We start from the raw sequence: 19,134 nt of genomic DNA, 5'->3' as shown, positions 1-19,134 counted from the left end.
GAGTTGGATTGCCCCATGAGGATTAGTTTGATGTGTGTTTGTGTGCGTGTTTTAGTCTATGCACTGCCTTGACCAGATAGACAGGCTTTTGTACTAGTTATACTGACCATCTCTGAGCTCCTCTCTAGGACACCAGTGTCCTAGATAAAAGCCATTGTAACAGAAGAACACAATGATAAAAGTTAACTATAGAACACCTGGTTCAGAGAGAACCTGTTGAGGTTCCAAAAAGCACCTCCTGGAACTGATTTTGGGGTGAACTGTCCTTCTAAACGAAAGGGTTCTGCACTGAATCTTTCTTTCGATTGTTACATTGGGTTTTGCATAGAGTTTAGATTCCAGAGATCACCTTACTGCCATCTCTGAAATGTGTGTTACTACTATTTTACTGCTTCACAATGCTACTCTTATTGCTACTGTCAGGGTGTTGCACAGTTTCACCCACTCTTATATCATATAAAGGTGGGGTTTTCGGTCTTTGTTGAAAGCAAATTGAAACGATTGTTTTCTGTTTCTTTTTAAACTATAAAGGAAACATACAGGTCAGACTGAGAATTCAATAATCACTGAAAATATTTTCAGTAATAAACACACACAGGTCACCCATGTCTGTTGTTGTTTTTTGTGTGGCGTCATTGTGTGAATATGCACTCATTACTTATTTTATGCATTGCACATGTTAGGTGTAATACTACTGTAGAAATCGGTTGTGATGACGGGATTGCTCTCTCGATGCTACTACGACCAGGGGAGCGCATGCGCGCGATGTAAACTCTCTCTGCGGACGGCTGTTGTTACTCGCGCGTCGGAGGTTGTAGCGAGTCGGTCGCTTTTCCGCCAGGCATGGAATTACGCGGTGGACCTCGGCGCAGAGCAGAGCGTAATCTTTCACTGGGATAACTCTGGAAATAAACACACGGAAATAGAATACGGGAGATGGATACCGGCTCCGACAACTGTAAGTAATATAATAGTTCGGTTATAACGGAAAAGAGAACCGTAGTAAGTGAAGAAAAGTTCATTTGTGTGACAGATCCCGCTACACAGATTTAAAACATCCAGAGGTTTGGGGGGACGTGAAGGTGTGAGCTGAGGAAAAGTGTTCTTATAGCTGATACCTTCTTATACTTACTGTAAACTACAGTATGAACGCAAGAGGGATTCAACAAGTTTGAAAGTGATGCAATCTGATGGTAATAGTGCCTCGTTGGAAGTTGCCGGGCTGGAGGTGGTGAATGAGGAGTCTGTTACTGACTGCGTCTCACGGCACAGGTCCCAGGCTGGAAGCAGCGCTCGTGCTACCGGGTGTATGTGAAATAAACATTTGAAAATATTACGTGTAATCAATTACTTATAAAAATATACAGTTTATTTTAAATGGTCATGATGGTTAAGAATGAATAGAAGTATTTTGGGTAAATTAAAATGACCATGCATCCTGTCCCAGGCGCACGCAGACACCCACACGCAGACACACGCATTTGTGTGCACGCTCACAGTCTCCAGCATTGTTTTGTGTCTTGACCTCCAGCTGCGTTATTCCGATTTTTTCGTTTCCTCTTCCCCCTGTGAGTGTGTATGGATGGATGTATGTGTGTGTGTGTGTGCGTGTGTGTGTGTGTGCGTGTGTGTGTGTGTGTGTGTGTGTGTGTGTGTGTGTGTGTGTGTGTGTGTGTGTGTGTGTGTGTGAGTGAGTGAGTGTATGCATGTATGTGTGTGTGCCTGTGTGTGGTTGAAGGCCAGAGCAGAGCCACATGGTGGATTTTACAGGACAGGCCAGCTCACATCTCATCCAGGAAGCCAGATAATACACAACCACCAAGAAAAACAATGCTGTTAGTAAAGCATCTATGCTGTGTGTGTGTATATGTAAGATACACAAAGAAACATAGTGTGTGTGTGGGGGGGGGGGGGGGGGGAGAAAGAGGCAACATTTCAGCATGCATGCCTGCATATACAGTATCTCTAAATAATGTATGAATAATATCACCTTTGGTCTGTGACTTGGTTTGTGAATTGCAGGCCCACCCTCTGTCTCCAGGATGACATGCGTGCTGCATCTAATATGCTGCTAGCTACAGTGAGATCACTGTGTGTGTGTCTCAGCACTTAGTTCCTGATCCAGATCACAGATAAATTGATTCAGTTCCACAGTGAGCCTACTGTATAAGAGCTCACCAACACACACACACACACACACACTCTATACACTAAAACGCCATGGTCACCCTCACATCTATAAGTTCACACACATACATATGGTCACACAACCACCATTGTCACACCCACCATGGTCACACATGCACACATGCACACCTACATACATACATGCACACACACACACACACACACACACACACACACACACACACACACACACACACACACACACACACACACACACAGACCACAGGCCAGCAAACAATATGGGAGTGAGGACACAGTCAGATGGTCAACTCAACAGAGCTTTGGCAGATTGCTGGGTTTAAGAGTGGCCAGGTCAGGATTAGATTATGGGATTAGAAGTGTGTGGAGTTGTCATCATGGAGATGCAGCTCCAGGAACTGGCAGTTGAACCAGGTATTGTTTACTTTGTTGAATTGGTTGTTCTTAACTTTGTTGACATGGTTGTTGTTTACTGTTTTTTGTCTGGGGGAAACTCAATAAATCTATGGGATCAATAAAGCCACGCACTGAGCACATTGGATTAGAATAACAAATAATAAAACAGAACACTTGAATTAAAATTTTATTTTAGACAAATAGGTCCACATAGAAATAGACAGAAATGGGACAGAATAGAACAGAACTGGCGTGCCTCCCCAGCCTCGTTGCTTCAGATGGCTCCACGGTCATTTGCAGAACACTCAAGAATGAATGAAGCTCTGCCCTTGGGATGAGAGCACTGTCTGGAAGATATAAATACTGTAGCCCTCACCACACATACACTTGGTGACACACAAAAACGGTCACACAAACGGTCACACACACACACACACACATACACACACACACACACACACACACACACACCAAGACCTCCCCAGTCCTCTTCTCGTCCAAGGGCCTGACCCTGAGGCCACCATAGACAGACTGGCCCCTCACGCCACTAGCTTTGATTTCCTGCCCAGGGGTTGTAGGGTCGGTGCATGGCAACCCCCTCAGAGACAATGCTCCACTTCAGTTGAGACATCTCATTATACAGAGGGGGATGATCACTACATGGAGCAAAAGAAGCAGAAGAGTTAGCAACACTAGCGTTAGCAGCAGAAGGGTTATCAGTAGAAAGGTTAGATGTGCAATAGTTAGCAGCACATTAGAGGGGTTAGCACTAGTGTTAGCAGTAGAAGAGTTAGCTGCATTAGCGTCAGCAGTATAAGTGTCAGTAGCACTGGCATTAAAAGCAGTGGAACTTTTTGTAACTGCAGGTTTCAGAGCTAACAAATGGAACTCTCATGACTGAAGTCTCATGATAGACCTTCCGTAGTGGAGTCTTTCTACGTGGTCTCTCACAGACATACTCTCTCACACACACACACACACACACACACACACACACACACACACACACACACACACACACACACACACCACACTCTTACAACAATCAGTCACACTCATTCACTCACACACAAGCAAGCATAGATACACACACAGACACACACACAATAATCAGTCAGCTCATTCTCACGCTATTAAACTCGCACAACACACACACAAACACCAAAAAAAAATCAGAATTCTTGTTTCAGACATCAGCATTCGCAACTGGTAACCTGGATCCACTGGGGTGTTGGTGTGTATGTGTGTGTGTGTGTATGTGTGTGTCATTACTGTCATTACTATGTAGTGACATATGTTGTCATCCTCCAAGGCCAAAGCCTATCCTCCCCCTATTTACGTAATGGTGTTGTCAACATTCAATTACACACACGCACACTCTCGCACAAAGACATGCACATACACACCCCGCATGCACACAGAGATAGTGACAGACAGAGACAGCAAGAGTAAGAGAGAGCGAGGGAGAGAGAGAGGGAGGGATAGAGAGACTCACAGACGGAGAGAGAGGGGGATGGAGTAGACGAGTGTAGGGTTTTGATAAGAGAGTCTGTTGGTCAAACAGGAAACCACAGCTGCAGGACATATCCTTTTACCCAGAATGCCGATGGCTCTGGACTGCACAGCTGTGTCTCACACCCCTGCTTAAGCCTTGTGTGTCTCTGTGTATGTGATGGTGTGTGTGTGAGGGTGTGTGTGTGTGCTATTTGAGTTTCTACCAGTGTATTGTCACCCCGTTTCCAAGAGCATTGTCATTGGCTAATTTTGGTCCTGTCAGTGACAATGGAGCATTGTTACGGTGCGGAAGAGGCCAAGAGTCAGGGGGGCAGGCAGACCAAACGGTGTGTGTGTTTTCTGGTTATGTTGTCTGCAGGGTCAGCTGACCTGTTGTGTTCTTGGAGTTGGTATTGACAGCAACAATGTCTGACATCTTGACCTCTGACATTCTCTGAGGTACATCCGGGGTCAGGGGTCAGGGGTGTAAAATAATGCTGTGTGTTTGGTGTGTGTGAGGGGGGGTGCATTGAGGGTTAAGCCTGGTTTATGTTTCTGCGGGTCTGCGTTCTTTGTCATGTGCGGGTGCAGAGACGGGCTCTAGTTTTGCGGCCTTGTTGTGTTGATAGCCATTGCATTTTTGGGGGCGGCGCAATCGCGCAAAATAGTGACTTGATTGCTTGTAGCGCAGGAAAACCTCACACACCTTTTTGTGGTTTGGTAAACAAAACAATACTTTTTTCATCATCCCCAATATAGCTAGGTAGCTATCTATCTACTATCTATAGCTAACTACCTAGCTATATGAGGAATGACGCAAAGAAACGTTCTTGTATGACGCGTTTGAGAGAACCAACTAAATTTAATTAGAAACAGAAACAGAAGACGCAACAAAGCTTTTGAATATACTCGAGCAGATAAGGGAAAATACAGTGTGCTTGTTTAGCAGATGCAAACATGGGCGAAGAGATGCATTTCAAGAGAGTCCTTCCAACCAATCATCGTTTGTGCCACTCTGGGGTCTGCGTACGCATAGCTACGCGCTTCGAGATTTTTTAGCTGGTGTACGTAGCCTGTGCGGCCTAGCTGTGCAGGATTGTGCGTTCTCTATGCAGCCGCGTTTGACATTGAAGCATAAACCAGGCTTTAGCCAGAAGACAGTTACGGACTCTACACAGTCTGTTTGAGACTTGAGTTTGCTACAGTGTTTCAGCCATGTGTGGGTATGTGTGTATGGGGGCATGGGGGCTGGGGGTAAGGGTGTGTGTATGTGTGTGGGAGGGGGGGATTGTGTTCAGTGTTTGGCAATATGTTCTAGTCAAGCTAACGAGCTAATACCAAACAACCTATTACAGTACCTACAGTTCCTTGCAAAACTATTTTGTTGTCTTACAAAAAAATGTATTTCTATTTGGATTTCATGTAATGGACATACACAAAATAGTTCAAATTGGTGAAGTGAAATGAACAAAAATAACTTGTTTCAAAAAATTCAAAAATAATTATAACGTAAAAGTGGTGGGTGCATATGTATTCACCCCCTTTGCTAATAAGTCTCTAAATAAGATCTGTTGCAACCAATTACCTTCAGAAGTCACATTATTAGTTAAATAAAGTCCACCTGTGTGCAATCTAAGTGTCACTTGATCTCAGTGTATATACACCTGTTCTGAAAGGCCCCAGAGTCTGTAACACCACTAAGCAAGGGGTGCCACGTAGCAAGGGGCACCATGAAGACCAAGGAGCTCTCCAAACAGGTCAGGGACAAAGTGGTGGAGAAGTACAGATCAGGGTTGGGTTATAAAAAAATATCCAAAACTTTGAACATCCCACGGAGCACCATTAAAGCCATTATAAAAAAAAATCAAGAATATGGCACCACAACAAACCTGGCAAGAGAGGGCCGCCCACCAAAACTCATAGACCAAGCAAGGAGGGCATTAATCAGAGAGGCAACAAAGAGACCAAAGTTAACCCTGAAGGAGCTGCAAAGCTCCACTGCTGAGATTGGAGTATCTGTCCATAGGACCACTTTAAGCCGTACACTCCACAGAGCTGGGCTGGCTAGAAAAAAGCCATGGCTTAAAGAAAAAAATAAGCGAACACGTTTGGTGTTTGCCAAAAGGCATGTGGGAGACTCCCCAAACATATGGAAGAAGGTACTCTGGTCAGATGAGACTAAAATTGAGCTTTTTGGCCATCAAGGAAAACGCTATGTCTGGCGCAAACCCAACACCGCTCATCACCCCGAGAACACCATCCCCACAGTGAAGCATGGTGGTGGCAGTATCATGCTGTGGGGATGTTTTTCATCGACAGGGACTGGGAAACTGGTCAAAATTGAAGGAATTATGGATGGCGCTAAATACAGGGAAATTCTTCAGGGAAACCTGTTTCATTCTTCCAGAGATTTGAGACTGGGACGGAGGTTCACCTTCCAGCAGGACAATGACCCTAAGCATACTGCTAAAGCAACACTCGAGTGGTTTAAGGGAAACATATAAATGTCTTGGAATGGCCTAGTCAAAGCCCAGACCTCAATCCAATTGAGAATCTGTGGTATGACTTAAAGATTGCTGTACACAAGCGGAACCCATCCAACTTGAAGGAGCTGGAGCAGTTTTGCCTCGAAGAATGGGCAAAAATCCCAGTGGCTAGATGTGCCAAGCTTATAGATACATACCCCAAGAGACTTGCAGCTGTAATTGCTGCCAAAGGTGGCTCTATACAAAATATTCCTTTGGTGAGGGGGGGGTGAATAGTTATGCACGCTCAAGTTTTCTGTTTTTTTGTGTTATTTCCTATTTGTTTCACAATAAAAAATATTTTGCATCTTCAAAGTGGTAGGCATGTTGTGTAAATCAAATGATACAAACCCCCCAAAATCCATTTTAATTCCAGGTTAAAAGGCAACAAAGTAGGAAAAATGCTAAAGGGGGTCAATACTTTTGCAAGGCACTGTAACTAATATCTAACTCCCTAGCCTGTTGCACATCAGAGGGATGTCTGTGACTGTGTATACAGCAGATAGTTAAGTTTTGTCTCTCCCTCGTTCCCTCTTGTTCCCTCTCTCTTTCACTCTCTCTTGTTCAGTCTTTCTCTCTTTCACCCCCCCCCCCCCCCCCTTCTCTTAGGGTGGGGCTATAGTGTTCTCAAACAATAGAGACCCCCGTGGCTGGGTTGGGAGAGCCCCACTGACACCAGGAAAAAACACACATTCTGCACACACAGACACACACACATATATACCATACGCACACTCCCACACACATCTTACACACGCTCATACACATCCTATACATACGCTCATTCACATCCTACTCAAGCTCTCAAACTACGTCCTCTGCAACACAACACTATCTCTGTCGCTACACACACACTCTCAGAGACAGTCAGACATACAGCTCTAATGCCCAGGTAGTGTTTCTGTAGTCTGGCTTTCTGCCTCACAGGAAGGAAACTCTCCTGTCTTCCTTCTCTGGCTATTTGTTGGTTACCAGGGGCCTGGAATCTGCTTACTGGACAAACCATGCCAGACTGCCAACACACGCTCATTGGCCTGTCTGGGCTGACGGGCTGTTTTTGATTGGTGGGATTACAGTAAGGAGGAAGCTGAGGGGGCATCAGGAGGTCTCTGATTGGCTAGTTGGCTGGGGTCTCTAGGGTCGCCGTGGTTTCCATCTGTGTCAGCTGTTGGGGCATGTGTGAGAGTATGTCGGAGGGGCGGAGGAGTGTCAAGGTCAGTGATACGGACACACACTTTCAACACACACACACACTTCCAGCACATGTGCGCACACACACACACCGGATATCCCTGTAGGAGTGGAAGAGCCCAGCCCAGCACCAATATCATTGAATGGACCCTTATTCTCCCTCTCCTCCCATCTTTCTTTCCCCTGCCCTCTCCTCTCTCTCCCTTTCCTTCCTCTCTCCCTCTTCTTTCTCTCTATGCCTCCCTCTTCCACTCCCTGTTTCTCTCAATTCCCACCAAATCTACTTTGGTAAGCTGGGTTCTACAGAGAGAAGGAAAGATTAAGGTCACAGATATGGAGTGGAGAGACCATGGGGTGGGTGTGGGGGTTGGGATTGAGGAGAGAGGGAAAGGGAGAGAGGCAAAGAGGGGGTGTTTATGGGAGTGGCAGTGAGTACATTCCTAGAGCCCAGCCCACTACACCAGAGGGAGAGCTCTAGAAATATGAGATATTCCCCCATAGACCATCAAAAAGAAGAGGGATCACAGACAGACAGATAGACAGACAGACAGACAGACAGACAGACAGACAGACAGACACACAGGCAGTCAAACAGTCAGACAGACTGTAGGTTGTAGTGTACCGTATGTGTGCGTGTGTGTGGACCGTGGTCCTCCCCAACTGTTGAAACAGCCATTAAGATGAGCTTTGTGTGCGTGCTTGTGTATGTTATGGCCAAATTGAAAACAGTTGTTGATGCAGCTTCTGTGTAGAGAGCATGAATTGTCAGCTCCATGTGCTCCTTCCCTCAGCCCTCTGTATATGTGTCACAGGCTAAAGGAGCAAGTCGTATTATTTGTGATGCCTGCACAGCTAGCACTGGGTCTCTGTGGGTCTCCCTGCTTAGGAAGCCAAGTGTTGCTGCAATGACTGTGTGTGTGTGTTTGTGTGTGTGTGTGTGTGTGTGGAGGTCCCTATAGTGAACTGTGTGTGTGTACGTGGGTATGACTGTGCGTGTGTGTGTGGTAGGGCCCTGTAGTGAAGTGTGTCTGTGCGTGGGTGTGTCATATTAAACGGTGTGTGTGCTGGTTGCCCTTAGCAATGGAGCGCTTGGTGAGAGAGCTGCAGGTGCTGCTGAAGCTGCTTGACCACGAGTGTGTGAGCACTGCTACGGCCGAGAAGATGACCACCGTCAGGAACCTCCTTGACCACATCCAGCCTACTGGTAGGAGTGTGTGTGTGCATGTTTCATGTTTATCTATGTTTTACTTTTGTGTGTATGTCTGACTTTTGTATGTGCTTGTTTCATGCGTGCTTATGTTTGTTTTATTTGTGTGTGTGTGTCTGACTTTTATTTGTTTGCGCGTTTGTGTGTGTTTGTGCGTATGTGTGCGGTTGTGTGTGTGGGCATGTGTGTGTGTGCGTGTAACCTGTCCTCTCTCTCCAGTGAACGGATCAGGCTTCATCTACATGAACACCTCGCTTTATCGGAACGGGACCAGCTTTGTAGAGTCTCTGTTTGATGAGTTTGGTAAGTAGAACACACACCTACACCTACACACACACACACACATACACAGCTTGAACCTATAATCCTACAGATAAAGGTCTATTGAAAGGCTTCAGACCTCCTCTTCTCCTCCTCCCTCTCCTCCTCTCCTCCTCCAGACTGTGACCTACAGGAGTTGAGAGTTTCTCCAGAGGAGCTGAAGGAGCAGCAAGAAGAAGAGGATGGGACCTCCAAGACCCAGCCCTCCAAATCTGTAAGAGACCTAGTACAGTGTACATACAGGATGGCATCTTAAGCACCAACATATTTAACCAAAGATGATTCATCAGTTCATCAGATTCATCAGTTAGCTCTCCTTCCATATCCTTATTACCAAACTGTTCAGCTGTAAGGAGGGAAAGTGACTCTATATATAAGTATATACAACCGTGGCCAAAGGTATTGGGAGCCACATACATTTTGTGTTTGCAAAGCTTGCTGGGCCTTGGCATAAAATGACTGCTAACTTAATTTCAGTAAGTCATGTCATCAGCACAGGGGAAAGTGTGAACTAGTTCTAGCCAGGTGAAATCACTCTATCATTCTGATTGGATTTTAAGAGCAGATTGAATGCCGTAAAAGAGGGTACTATTTGCATATATTGAAAATGTTCGCCCCAAGATATAAATATGCCTTATTGTGATTTCAGTATTCTATAGAAACATGTGAAAACATTTTCCTTAAATACTGAACCAGCAAACTTAAATACTGTTCAAATACTGAACTGCAAAACACAACATTTGTCATTGCCAAAACTTATGGCCACGGCTGTAGAGTAAATCTAAGCTATAAATAAAATAAAAAATTACTTTAATAAATAATTGATTTTGGCTCCGCCTATACAAAACCTGAGCTGAAAACGGAAGAGAAACTGTTCAACGGTCTAACTCCACATTTAAGTGCGACAACGTTTTTGCGCTTTGCACATGCTTTCAGGAACTAATTTCACACGTATATAATGTACTGAGAACCAAATCATTGAATTTGCTTTACAGGATATTTAATACTGTATTGTTCAATTGGAGTTAGTTTTTCTTCATATTCATCTAACTTTGTTAAAGTCCTCCCACCTTTGCCTAGTTAGCAACATTAATAATGTGTGTGACGTGATTGGGCACCCAGAGTCCGACAGACACGCCCCCTCCCCTGCCGACCACGCCCATTCCAGAGGACTACTATGAGGAAGCGGTGCCTTTGGATCCCGGGACCACGCCTCAATACATCACCACACGCAGTCAGTGTCAAACTCACACAACTTTATGGATGAGTCACCAAACACAGTTGGTTTCAAACTATCTAAAACTTCCTATCCCCTCCTCTCATCTCCCCTCCTCTCCTCTCCTCTCTCCAACTCTCCTCCTTTCCTCCATCCTCCCTCCAGTCAGCTCCAGTCCACCCGTCTCCATAGAGATTCAGGATGCTTATTATGAAGATGCAGATGACAACTATCCGACAACACACATCAACGGACCTTGCAAGAACTCCTGTACGTCTGCACAACCTTGTGTTCAAATCAATATGTCCTCTACAATGGTATAATCACTCAATGGGTGTTTTGTGTTTTTTTTGTGTGTGTGCGCACGTGCATTTGTGTGTGTGTGCATGCATACGTGTGTATTTGTGTGTGTGTGCGTGCGTGCATATGTGTGTGTATATGTCTTTGTTTTTGTGCTTATGTGTGTGTGTCTGTGTGTGTATGGGTGCATGTGGATGCACGTGTGTGTGGGTGCGCACACGTGGGTGGTGTGTCCAGACAATGACTCTGACGCCCTGAGCAGCTCGTACGAGTCGTACGATGAGGATGAAGAGGAGGCCAAGGGGCGTGGCCGGCCGCCGCGTTGGAAGGCGGAGGAGAACACTGTTGGACCAATGAAAGACTGCCGCATCTGTGCCTTCCTCCTCCGCAAGAAACGCTTTGGCCAATGGGCTAAGCAGCTGACAGTCGTCCGTGACAACCAACTACAGGTGGCTGACGTTTATTCAGTTGTGAGAAAGCTGTGTATAGACAATTTGTGAAGTGAATGAAGGGAAATAATTATGACAGGCTGGGATACCTATCTGCCCTGTCTACCTATCTGCCCTGTCTAACTGTCTGCCCTGTCTGCCCTTTCTACCTATCTTCTCTGTGTACCTATCTGCCCTGTCTAACTTTCTAACTGTCTGCCCTGTGTACGTATGTGCCCTGTCTAACTGTCTGCCTGCCTGCCTGCCTGCCTGCCTGCCTGCCTGCCTGCCTGCCTGCCTGCCTGCCTGTCTGTCTGACTGCCTACCCGTCCGTGCGTGTCTCAGTGCTACAAAAGCATTAAGGACAGCAGCCCCTACATGGAGCTGCCTCTCAATCTCTGCAACGTCATCTACGTGCCCAAAGATGGCCGCCGCAAGAAGCACGAGCTGCGCTTCTCCCTGCCCGGGGGCCAGGCCCTGGTGCTGGCCGTGCAGAGCAAGGAGCAGGCCCAGCGCTGGCTTCAGGTCTCCCACACACACACACACACACACACACATACACACTGCTGCAGAACTACACACACACTACTGCATACCTACACACACATACATGCTACTAAATACCCAAGCTTAGGGCAGTTGCTAATGAGTGTAGGTTGACCTTTGACATCTGCATGTGTGTCTGTGTGTGCATGTGTGTTTGTGTGTGTGTGCATGTGTTTGTGTGCACGTGTGTATAGGTAATCCAGGAGGTGGCGAGCCAAGCCAATAGCACTGAGACATTAGAGGGCTCCTCCTCTCCTATTATCCAGAGGAAATTAGAGTTGGACAAGGTGAGTGTGTCTGTGTGTGTGTGTGTGTGTGTGTGTGTGTGTGTGTGTGTGTGCGTGTGCATGTATGTATGTATGTGTTTGTGTCTGTGTGTGTGCATGTGTGTGTAAATATGTATGTATGTGTATTTGGGTTTGTGTACTGACTCAGTGTGGCCCATCTAGCTGCTGTCAGCTGACAAACACATGTCGGACTCGGACAGTGCTGTCACCGGAGACAACCTGCCATCCAATCATGGACCAGGCCGGGAGAATGGAGACCAAGGTATGAATCAACATGCCTTAGAGATGAAGATGAGGATGTAAAATGTTGTAGGGAATATAGAGGTTCTCACTGCATTATCCTAAAAAGACACAAATATCGAGAGAGAGAGAGAGAGAGAGAGAGAGAGAGAGAGAGAGAGAGAGAGAGAGAGAGAGAGAGAGAGAGAGAGAGAGAGAGAGAGAGAGAGAGAGAGAGAGAGAGAGAGAGAGAGAGAGAGAGAGAGAGGTCAAAAGGAGAGGAGGATCTATGTGTGTGGGTCAGAGGAGGATGTTTAACCAGAGAGGAAGATGAAAGTAGCAGGAAGAGAACAGGAAGTTGGACCTGGGGCAGATACAACATCCTTCCTGTCCTCTTCCTGCTATTGTGTGACAGTGACATCATAGGATGTCCAGCAGGCTCTGCTACACTGTGTCACCTGGTCAACACACACACACATACACCAGTCATGCACACCACACACACACACGTAACCATATACACACACAAACACCACACACCAACACACGTAAGCACATACACATATACACGCGCACACCACATGGACACACACATACTGAAACAGTGCTATAACCGTCTGCAGTGTCCTGTTGACCACTGCTGAGTTGCTTGTCTCAAAACAAGATTCCATTAGTGAAACAAAGACACTCAAAATAAACTCCTGAATCTGAACCACTTCCTTGAAACTCTTTGTAGGGAAGGCCAAATTATCCTCTGATTGGTGTGTCAGTAAGTAGATAGTTTCTCTGACTCTGATGGGCATGTCTGGTTAAGTAATAACAATATTGTATTCATTTATGCTTTCATCTAAAGCAACATATAGGGGTGAATTTGAATCTGCATGCTCATGATCTGTCAAATGTCATCTATGAGCTGTACCTAAGAATCCCTGAGTCTCCCTCTAATTGGGCTGTTTCCCTATTGAGAGAGGCCCTAAGTCTCTTCTGACTGGTTGGTCTGTAACTAGAGTGGCTTTAATCTCCTCTGATTGGTGTGCTTTCAGGGGGACAGTCCCTCAGTCTCTTCTGATTGGTGTGCTTTCAGGGAGACAGTCCCTCAGTCTCCTCTGATTGGTGTGCTTTCAGGGAGACAGTCCCTCAGTCTCCTCTGATTGGTGTGCTTTCAGGGAGACAGTCCCTCAGTCTCCTCTGATTGGTGTGTTCCCAGGGCGGGCTAAGCGAGGACCGTTCTCCGAGCTGACAGGTTCGATGAGCCGAGCTGCAGGAAGGAAGATTACCCGCATCATTAGCTTCTCCAAGAAGAAGTCCCCCCCCCCCTCCACCGGTCACCACGACAATCCCAGATGCGGTGAGGACTGCCAAAGTTCTACACAACAAAGGCAAAACACACACATTTACATTTAGCAGACGCTCCTATCCAGAGCGACTTACAGTAAGTACAGGGACATTCCCCCGAGGCAAGTAGGGCAAAGTGCCTTGCCCAAGGACACAACGTAATTTTGCACGGCCGGGAATCGAACTGGCAACCTTCAGATTACTACGATTCCCTAACCGCTCAGCCACCTGACTCCCTGGCCGTGCAGAGCAAGGAGCAGACCCAGCGCTGACCTCAGGTCTTACATGCACACATGTAGTAGAATGATCATGTGGCTCTGTTTCATCCAATATCACGAGTACAGTCTATTCGTCGCTCATTTCATCTCGGAAAACAAAGAGAAAAGTGTGTTTCATATAAGTGTGTATGTTGGTAAATGTGTGTGTGCGCCTGTGTGTGTGTGTGCCTCCCCCAGGCTACCTGAACGTGCTGGTGGGGCAGAGTTGGGTAGAGAACTGGTGCAGCGTGAGAGGGGGCACCCTCCATCTCCACAGGGAGCGAGGCGACCTGCGCACCCCAGTTAGCTCCGTCCCTCTGGGCGGGGCTGAGGTGAACCCGGGGTTCGGACCCAAGCATCCCTTCGCCTTCCGCATCCTACAGGGGGGCATAGAGCTGGCTGCACTGGAGGTAGGAGTGTGTGTGTACTTAAGTGTGTGTGTTAAGGACCATCATGCTCGACTTTGAGTGATCGGCAATGATGATGATGATGGTGTGAGTACTTAAGTGTGGGCAGTGAGGGAAACCTCGTCATCCATGGTCACCCCAAGGTTCCTGGCCGAGGATGAAGGGGTCACCGTAGCCGATCCCAGGGTGATTGAGAGATTGTGGGAGATGGACGGTTTGGCCGGGATGATGAGAAGTTCTGTTTTGGCGAGGTTCAGCTGGAGGTGGTGCTAGGTCATCCAGTTGGAGATGTCTGTGAGGCAGGCCTCGATCCTAGCTGAGATCCCAGGATCAGTCGGGGGTGATTCATGTGTAAAATTATTTAAACTACAAATGTCAGGGTAGGGGACAGAACTCAGGCGCAGACACTGGAAGTTGTAAAAAAAATAATAATAATCTTTAATTAACAATTAAGCAGACCGGGCTGGCATAGGAGAAAAAACTAACAATCCTGCAGGGAAAAGAAGGTCGGGCTGGTCTTTGTAGGTGGTTGATGAGCTGATCGTTAACAGGTGTGCTAATGAGTGACAGGTGAGGGGAGAGAACAGGAGGGTGTGTCCACAAACTGAGGAAAGTGAGGGTGACAAACAGAAAAACAAAACACAATCGCACCCACACTGGACTATTGCTGGGTGGGCGCGACAGCAAAGATATAAGTTCCAAAGTGTTGGAATGCTCTCTGTGATGTCTCTGCCTTTTAGGTCAGAGTGTTGTGAATGGCAATGTATGCTTCTGAGAGAGAACTGTTCCCAGTGTAATGGTCAAACAAGCCTTTTTTGAGACATGTATACTGTCAAATGTTTTGGTGGTTTGCGTGAGACTTGGAAGAGAGATGAACTGTTTGGCCCACCTGCATGTTGCTAATGCAGAGTGTGTGAAGACTGTTAAAAATGTGGCTTCAGTTCCGACCAATGCGTGTAAGCAATCGGAAGAAAAAAACTGGCAGTGGGATTTTGGGATGTGGAAGGGTGTGACAGTGTCACACATGTTGCCTCCCTCATCATCAGGCCAGCGGCTCAGAGGAGATGGGGAGGTGGCTGGGGGTCCTGCTGGCAGAGGCAGGGGGCTCCACCCTGCCCGAGGCCCTCCACTATGACTACGTAGACGTGGACACCATCAGCAACATACAGGACGCAGCTAGACACTCCTTCCTGTGAGTCTGTTTGTGTGTCTTGTGTGTGTCTGTCTGTGTCTGTTTGTCTGTGTGTGTGTCTGTGTCTGTGTGTCTGTCTGTGTGTCTGTCTGTGTGTCTTGTGTGTGTGTGTCTATGTGTGTGTCTGTCTGTCTGTGTGTGTCTGTGTGTCTGTGTGTCTTTGTCTCTGTGTCTGTCTGTGTCTGTTTATGCATGTGTCTAAGTTAGTGACAAGCATCTAATGTTTTGAGTTCAGAACTAGTGTACCAGAGCTAACTGAGATCTGCCTCTTCCCTTCCCCTTCCTCTCCTCCTCCCCCTTCCTCATCTCCATCTTCTTCTCTCTTCCTTCTCCTTCCTTGTCCTCCTCTCTCTTCCTCTTCCTGTCCAGGTGGGCTACTTCCTCTAGTGGCACGTCCACAGACTCCAGGACGTACGATGAGGTCCCGTACGAAAGCTTTATGGTCAGGATGCTTTATCTCTCTCTCTCTCTGTGTTTGGGTGTGCATGTGTGTGTGGGTATACGTGTGTATGTGTGTGTTTGTGTCTTGTCTGTGTTTGTGTGTGTGACTGTATGCGTGTGTACATGTTTGTGTTTTCCTTTTCTCCCACTGGATATCATCTGTGTGTTGATCTCCAGGGTTAAGGAGTAGGCGGTCAATGTGTGTGTGTGCAAGCTTGAACATGTTTATCAGTGTGTATGTATGTTTGTGTGAATGCAAGTCGTGTGTTTATGTAAGTGTGTGTGTGTGTGTGCACGTGTGAGCGTGCATGTGTGTTTGTGGGTGCGTACTTGTGTGTGTGAAAGTGTGTGTGTGCGTGAGCGAGCGTGCATGTGTGTGTGCATGCGTGTGTGTGTGTTTGTAGTTCAAGGCGGTCAATCCTATCCCTCCCACAGCCCTCTGGGAGATCTCTGAGGTGAGGAGAGGAGGAGCTGAGGATGATAAAGACAAGCTGTTTGTCTCTCTCTCTTTCTCTGTTGCTTCTACACTCAAAACAAGATTCCATAGAGTCAACCACTTGGTCTGCAGGGGGCAACAATCTCTGAAACAGCAGATTGTTTTGCAACATTCGAGTGATCTAGCTCATCTGTTGTTCTCTTATCTGTTCCCTCCCTTTCTCTCTCTGTCTCTCTCTTTTTGCCTCCTCTTCCGCTCTCTGTATCTCTTCCTATCTCTCTCCCTGCTCCCCCACTCTCTCTTCTCTATCTCTCTTCTTTCTACCCGTCTCTGTCCCTCTCTCTTCCACCCCCGGAGCAGCAGGGGGCACCAGAGGCCAGGCCGGCGCAGGTGAAACGCCACGCCTCCTTTTCTAGCAGAGATGCAGAGAGGGAAGAGCCACAGGTCACCATCAAAAGACACGCCTCCCAAGGTCCCCAGGGTCAGCCAATTAAACACAGGCTTACTTGTAATTGCTTGATGGACAAATGTTGATTAGGAAATGCATCGGTGACTAATGGATAAAGAAACGTGTTGGTTCATTGATTGACAAATGTATTTCACGTAATACATTTCAACATTAGTGAATATATTTCAATTCATTGGTTGATTGATTGGTTTGCTGACTGACTGACTGACTGATTGACTGATTGTAGATGTGAACCAGTATGGGAAGTACGGGAAGACGAGGGCAGAGGAAGATGCTCGGAGGTACCTGAGGGAGAAGGAGGAGCTGGAGATGGAGAAGGAGGCAATCAGACAGGCCCTGAACACCCTGCGCAGCCAGAGGAGGGAGGCCAGGGATCAGCTGAAGACTCTCACAGGTGGGAGGGGTCTGCGTGGGGGCTGAATAGACAACTGGCGCCACCTACTGGCCAGAGTACAGCAGTGTCCTTCCCTAGACCTCAGGAAATGTTCTATAGAGAACCCCATGTATTGCTCTGTGGTGTACTGGTGTTAAATAGCTGTGTGTGTTTGTGTGTACGTGTCTGTGTGTGTCTGTGTACACGCCTGTGTGTGTGTGTGTATATGTACGTGCCTGCGTGTGTGTGTATTTACGTGCCTGCGTGTGTACTTTTGTGTGTGTGTGTATTTACGTGCTTGCGTGTTTGTGTATGTACGTGCCTGTGTGTGTCTGTGTGTGTAGGTAAGCAGCAGCAGGCGGCAGAGCAGCGTGTGACCCAGCTGGAGGAGGCGTGTCGGGGGAAGGAGGGCGAGCGTGTCGATCTGGAGCTCCGCCTCTCAGAGGTTAAGGAGAATCTAAAGAAGTCACTGGCTGGAGGGGTGCTGGGCCCGCCCACTGACAACAAACCAATCAGCAAGGTGCCTCAATTCAACTCTTCCTATGTGACTTTTCTGGTTGCTAAGTGAGGAGGTAACCACAGTGACAACCCATGACCTCTGCCGCCCCCAGGTGCATGTGAGGAAGGTGGAGAACGTGTACAGTGAGTCGACCACACCTGTCAACTGTGCAGCAGAGATGAAGAAACGGCCCCCTTCTCTCTATGCCTCCTCCAGAGGCAACGTCATGCAGAAGGCCAAGGTGAATACCCTCTTACAGTGTGTGTGTGTGTGTGTGTGTACATGTGTGTGTTCTCTGATGCATCCTTGTATTCACAGGAGTGGGAGTCGAAGAAGGGGACCTAGCCCGACATACAGAAGGACGTGTGAAGGAGGAGAGCTGGTGTGACATGTTTTCTGATCAGACATGGCGGAGTTTGAGGGGAGTCGCAGAAGGAAGAAAAGGAAGAGGAGAAAAAGGAGGTTGCAGGAGTTAACCCCCCTGGGTGGCATATGAACAACCCTACCTTCCTCTACCCTAGTTTCTACCCTAGCGTCTACCCTAGTTTCTACCCTAGCATTTACCCTAGTGTCTACCCTAGCCTCTACCCTAGTCTCTAGTCCCAGTAAGTTTAGGTCTGGACCTGGTCTGGACTTGGTCTGTCTGGGTTATGTAGGCATAAACCACACCACTCCTGCTGAAGGACTGAAGACGTAATTGGTTGAATTCGCTCCTCAAGTTGAAATCCCACCCGCACCATCGACAAGCTAGGTGGTTGGTGGGGTAGCTGGCACATGCAGTGTTATTATAGGTGGTCGTCACGTTTTTAAGTGATTAGATCCCGGCAGTGGGCAAGAGAGGGAAGCAATTATAACCACAAACCTGTTACATCAGCACACTCTCTGTCTCTGACTGGTAACATGTACAGGATGTATGAGTGTATATAAATTATTAAATGGCTTGTTTCGTGGTTCAGTGTTTGATGGTGTTGGTTGTTACTGTCAGGTTGTAGTGTCAGGTTGTAATCCGTTGAGACTGTGCCGCAATTAGAAATGACCTCAGTAGCCTGTAATGCCTCTGTAATGTGTGGACTTGGACTGAGATTAGTTGGAAATGTGAATATGCCTGTTGGATATGAATATGTATGGTCATCATGCAAATGTCGGAGTCAGGATAACAAAGGGACAAGGAATGTTGGAATAAGTTTTGTGCTGTTATGTAACAAAGAAGATATTTAACCTGAAAGTTACTATAAAGTAAACAGTGAATATTAGATCTTGATGGTAGATAACAATTTTAACTTTTCTGATTCACAAACTAATACTTTATAATACAGATTTCCTATTTAAAACCTTATTTTTAATAATGCAGCTGCAGAGCCAATAGGAAAGTAGATAAAGCATGACAGCTGTGTCAAATACAGCTTTCTTTGGGAATGTGAAACTAACT

At 46.9% G+C, this 19,134-nt stretch overlaps 1 protein-coding gene across 2 annotated transcripts; it reads left to right on the top strand.

Annotated features, from left to right (window-relative positions):
• The first annotated feature begins 772 nt into the window (after positions 1–772).
• Positions 773–18,930, top strand: afap1l1b (actin filament associated protein 1-like 1b). Of its 2 annotated transcripts, none has more exons than XM_047042976.1 (19): positions 773–958; positions 8,851–8,976; positions 9,199–9,282; positions 9,420–9,514; positions 10,423–10,534; positions 10,682–10,786; positions 11,054–11,265; positions 11,590–11,769; positions 11,985–12,077; positions 12,240–12,339; positions 13,504–13,644; positions 14,087–14,298; positions 15,342–15,487; positions 15,857–15,929; positions 16,725–16,836; positions 17,060–17,227; positions 17,551–17,726; positions 17,818–17,946; positions 18,024–18,930. In XM_047042976.1, the coding sequence occupies exons 1-19, from the start codon at positions 937–939 to the stop codon at positions 18,048–18,050; spliced, it is 2,313 nt and encodes a 770-aa protein (XP_046898932.1). In that variant the 5' UTR covers positions 773–936; the 3' UTR covers positions 18,051–18,930. The 2 variants fall into 2 exon arrangements, with proteins under 2 accessions (XP_046898932.1, XP_046898931.1); XM_047042975.1 differs by having other exon boundaries at positions 774–958; positions 16,725–16,845.
• Positions 18,931–19,134: the final 204 nt, after the last annotated feature.

This window comes from Hypomesus transpacificus, chromosome 20 (assembly GCF_021917145.1).
Source record: "Hypomesus transpacificus isolate Combined female chromosome 20, fHypTra1, whole genome shotgun sequence".
Classification (NCBI taxonomy): domain Eukaryota; kingdom Metazoa; phylum Chordata; class Actinopteri; order Osmeriformes; family Osmeridae; genus Hypomesus; species Hypomesus transpacificus.
Note: the sequence above shows the minus strand (reverse complement) of the source record. Positions and strands in the feature narration are given on the sequence as shown.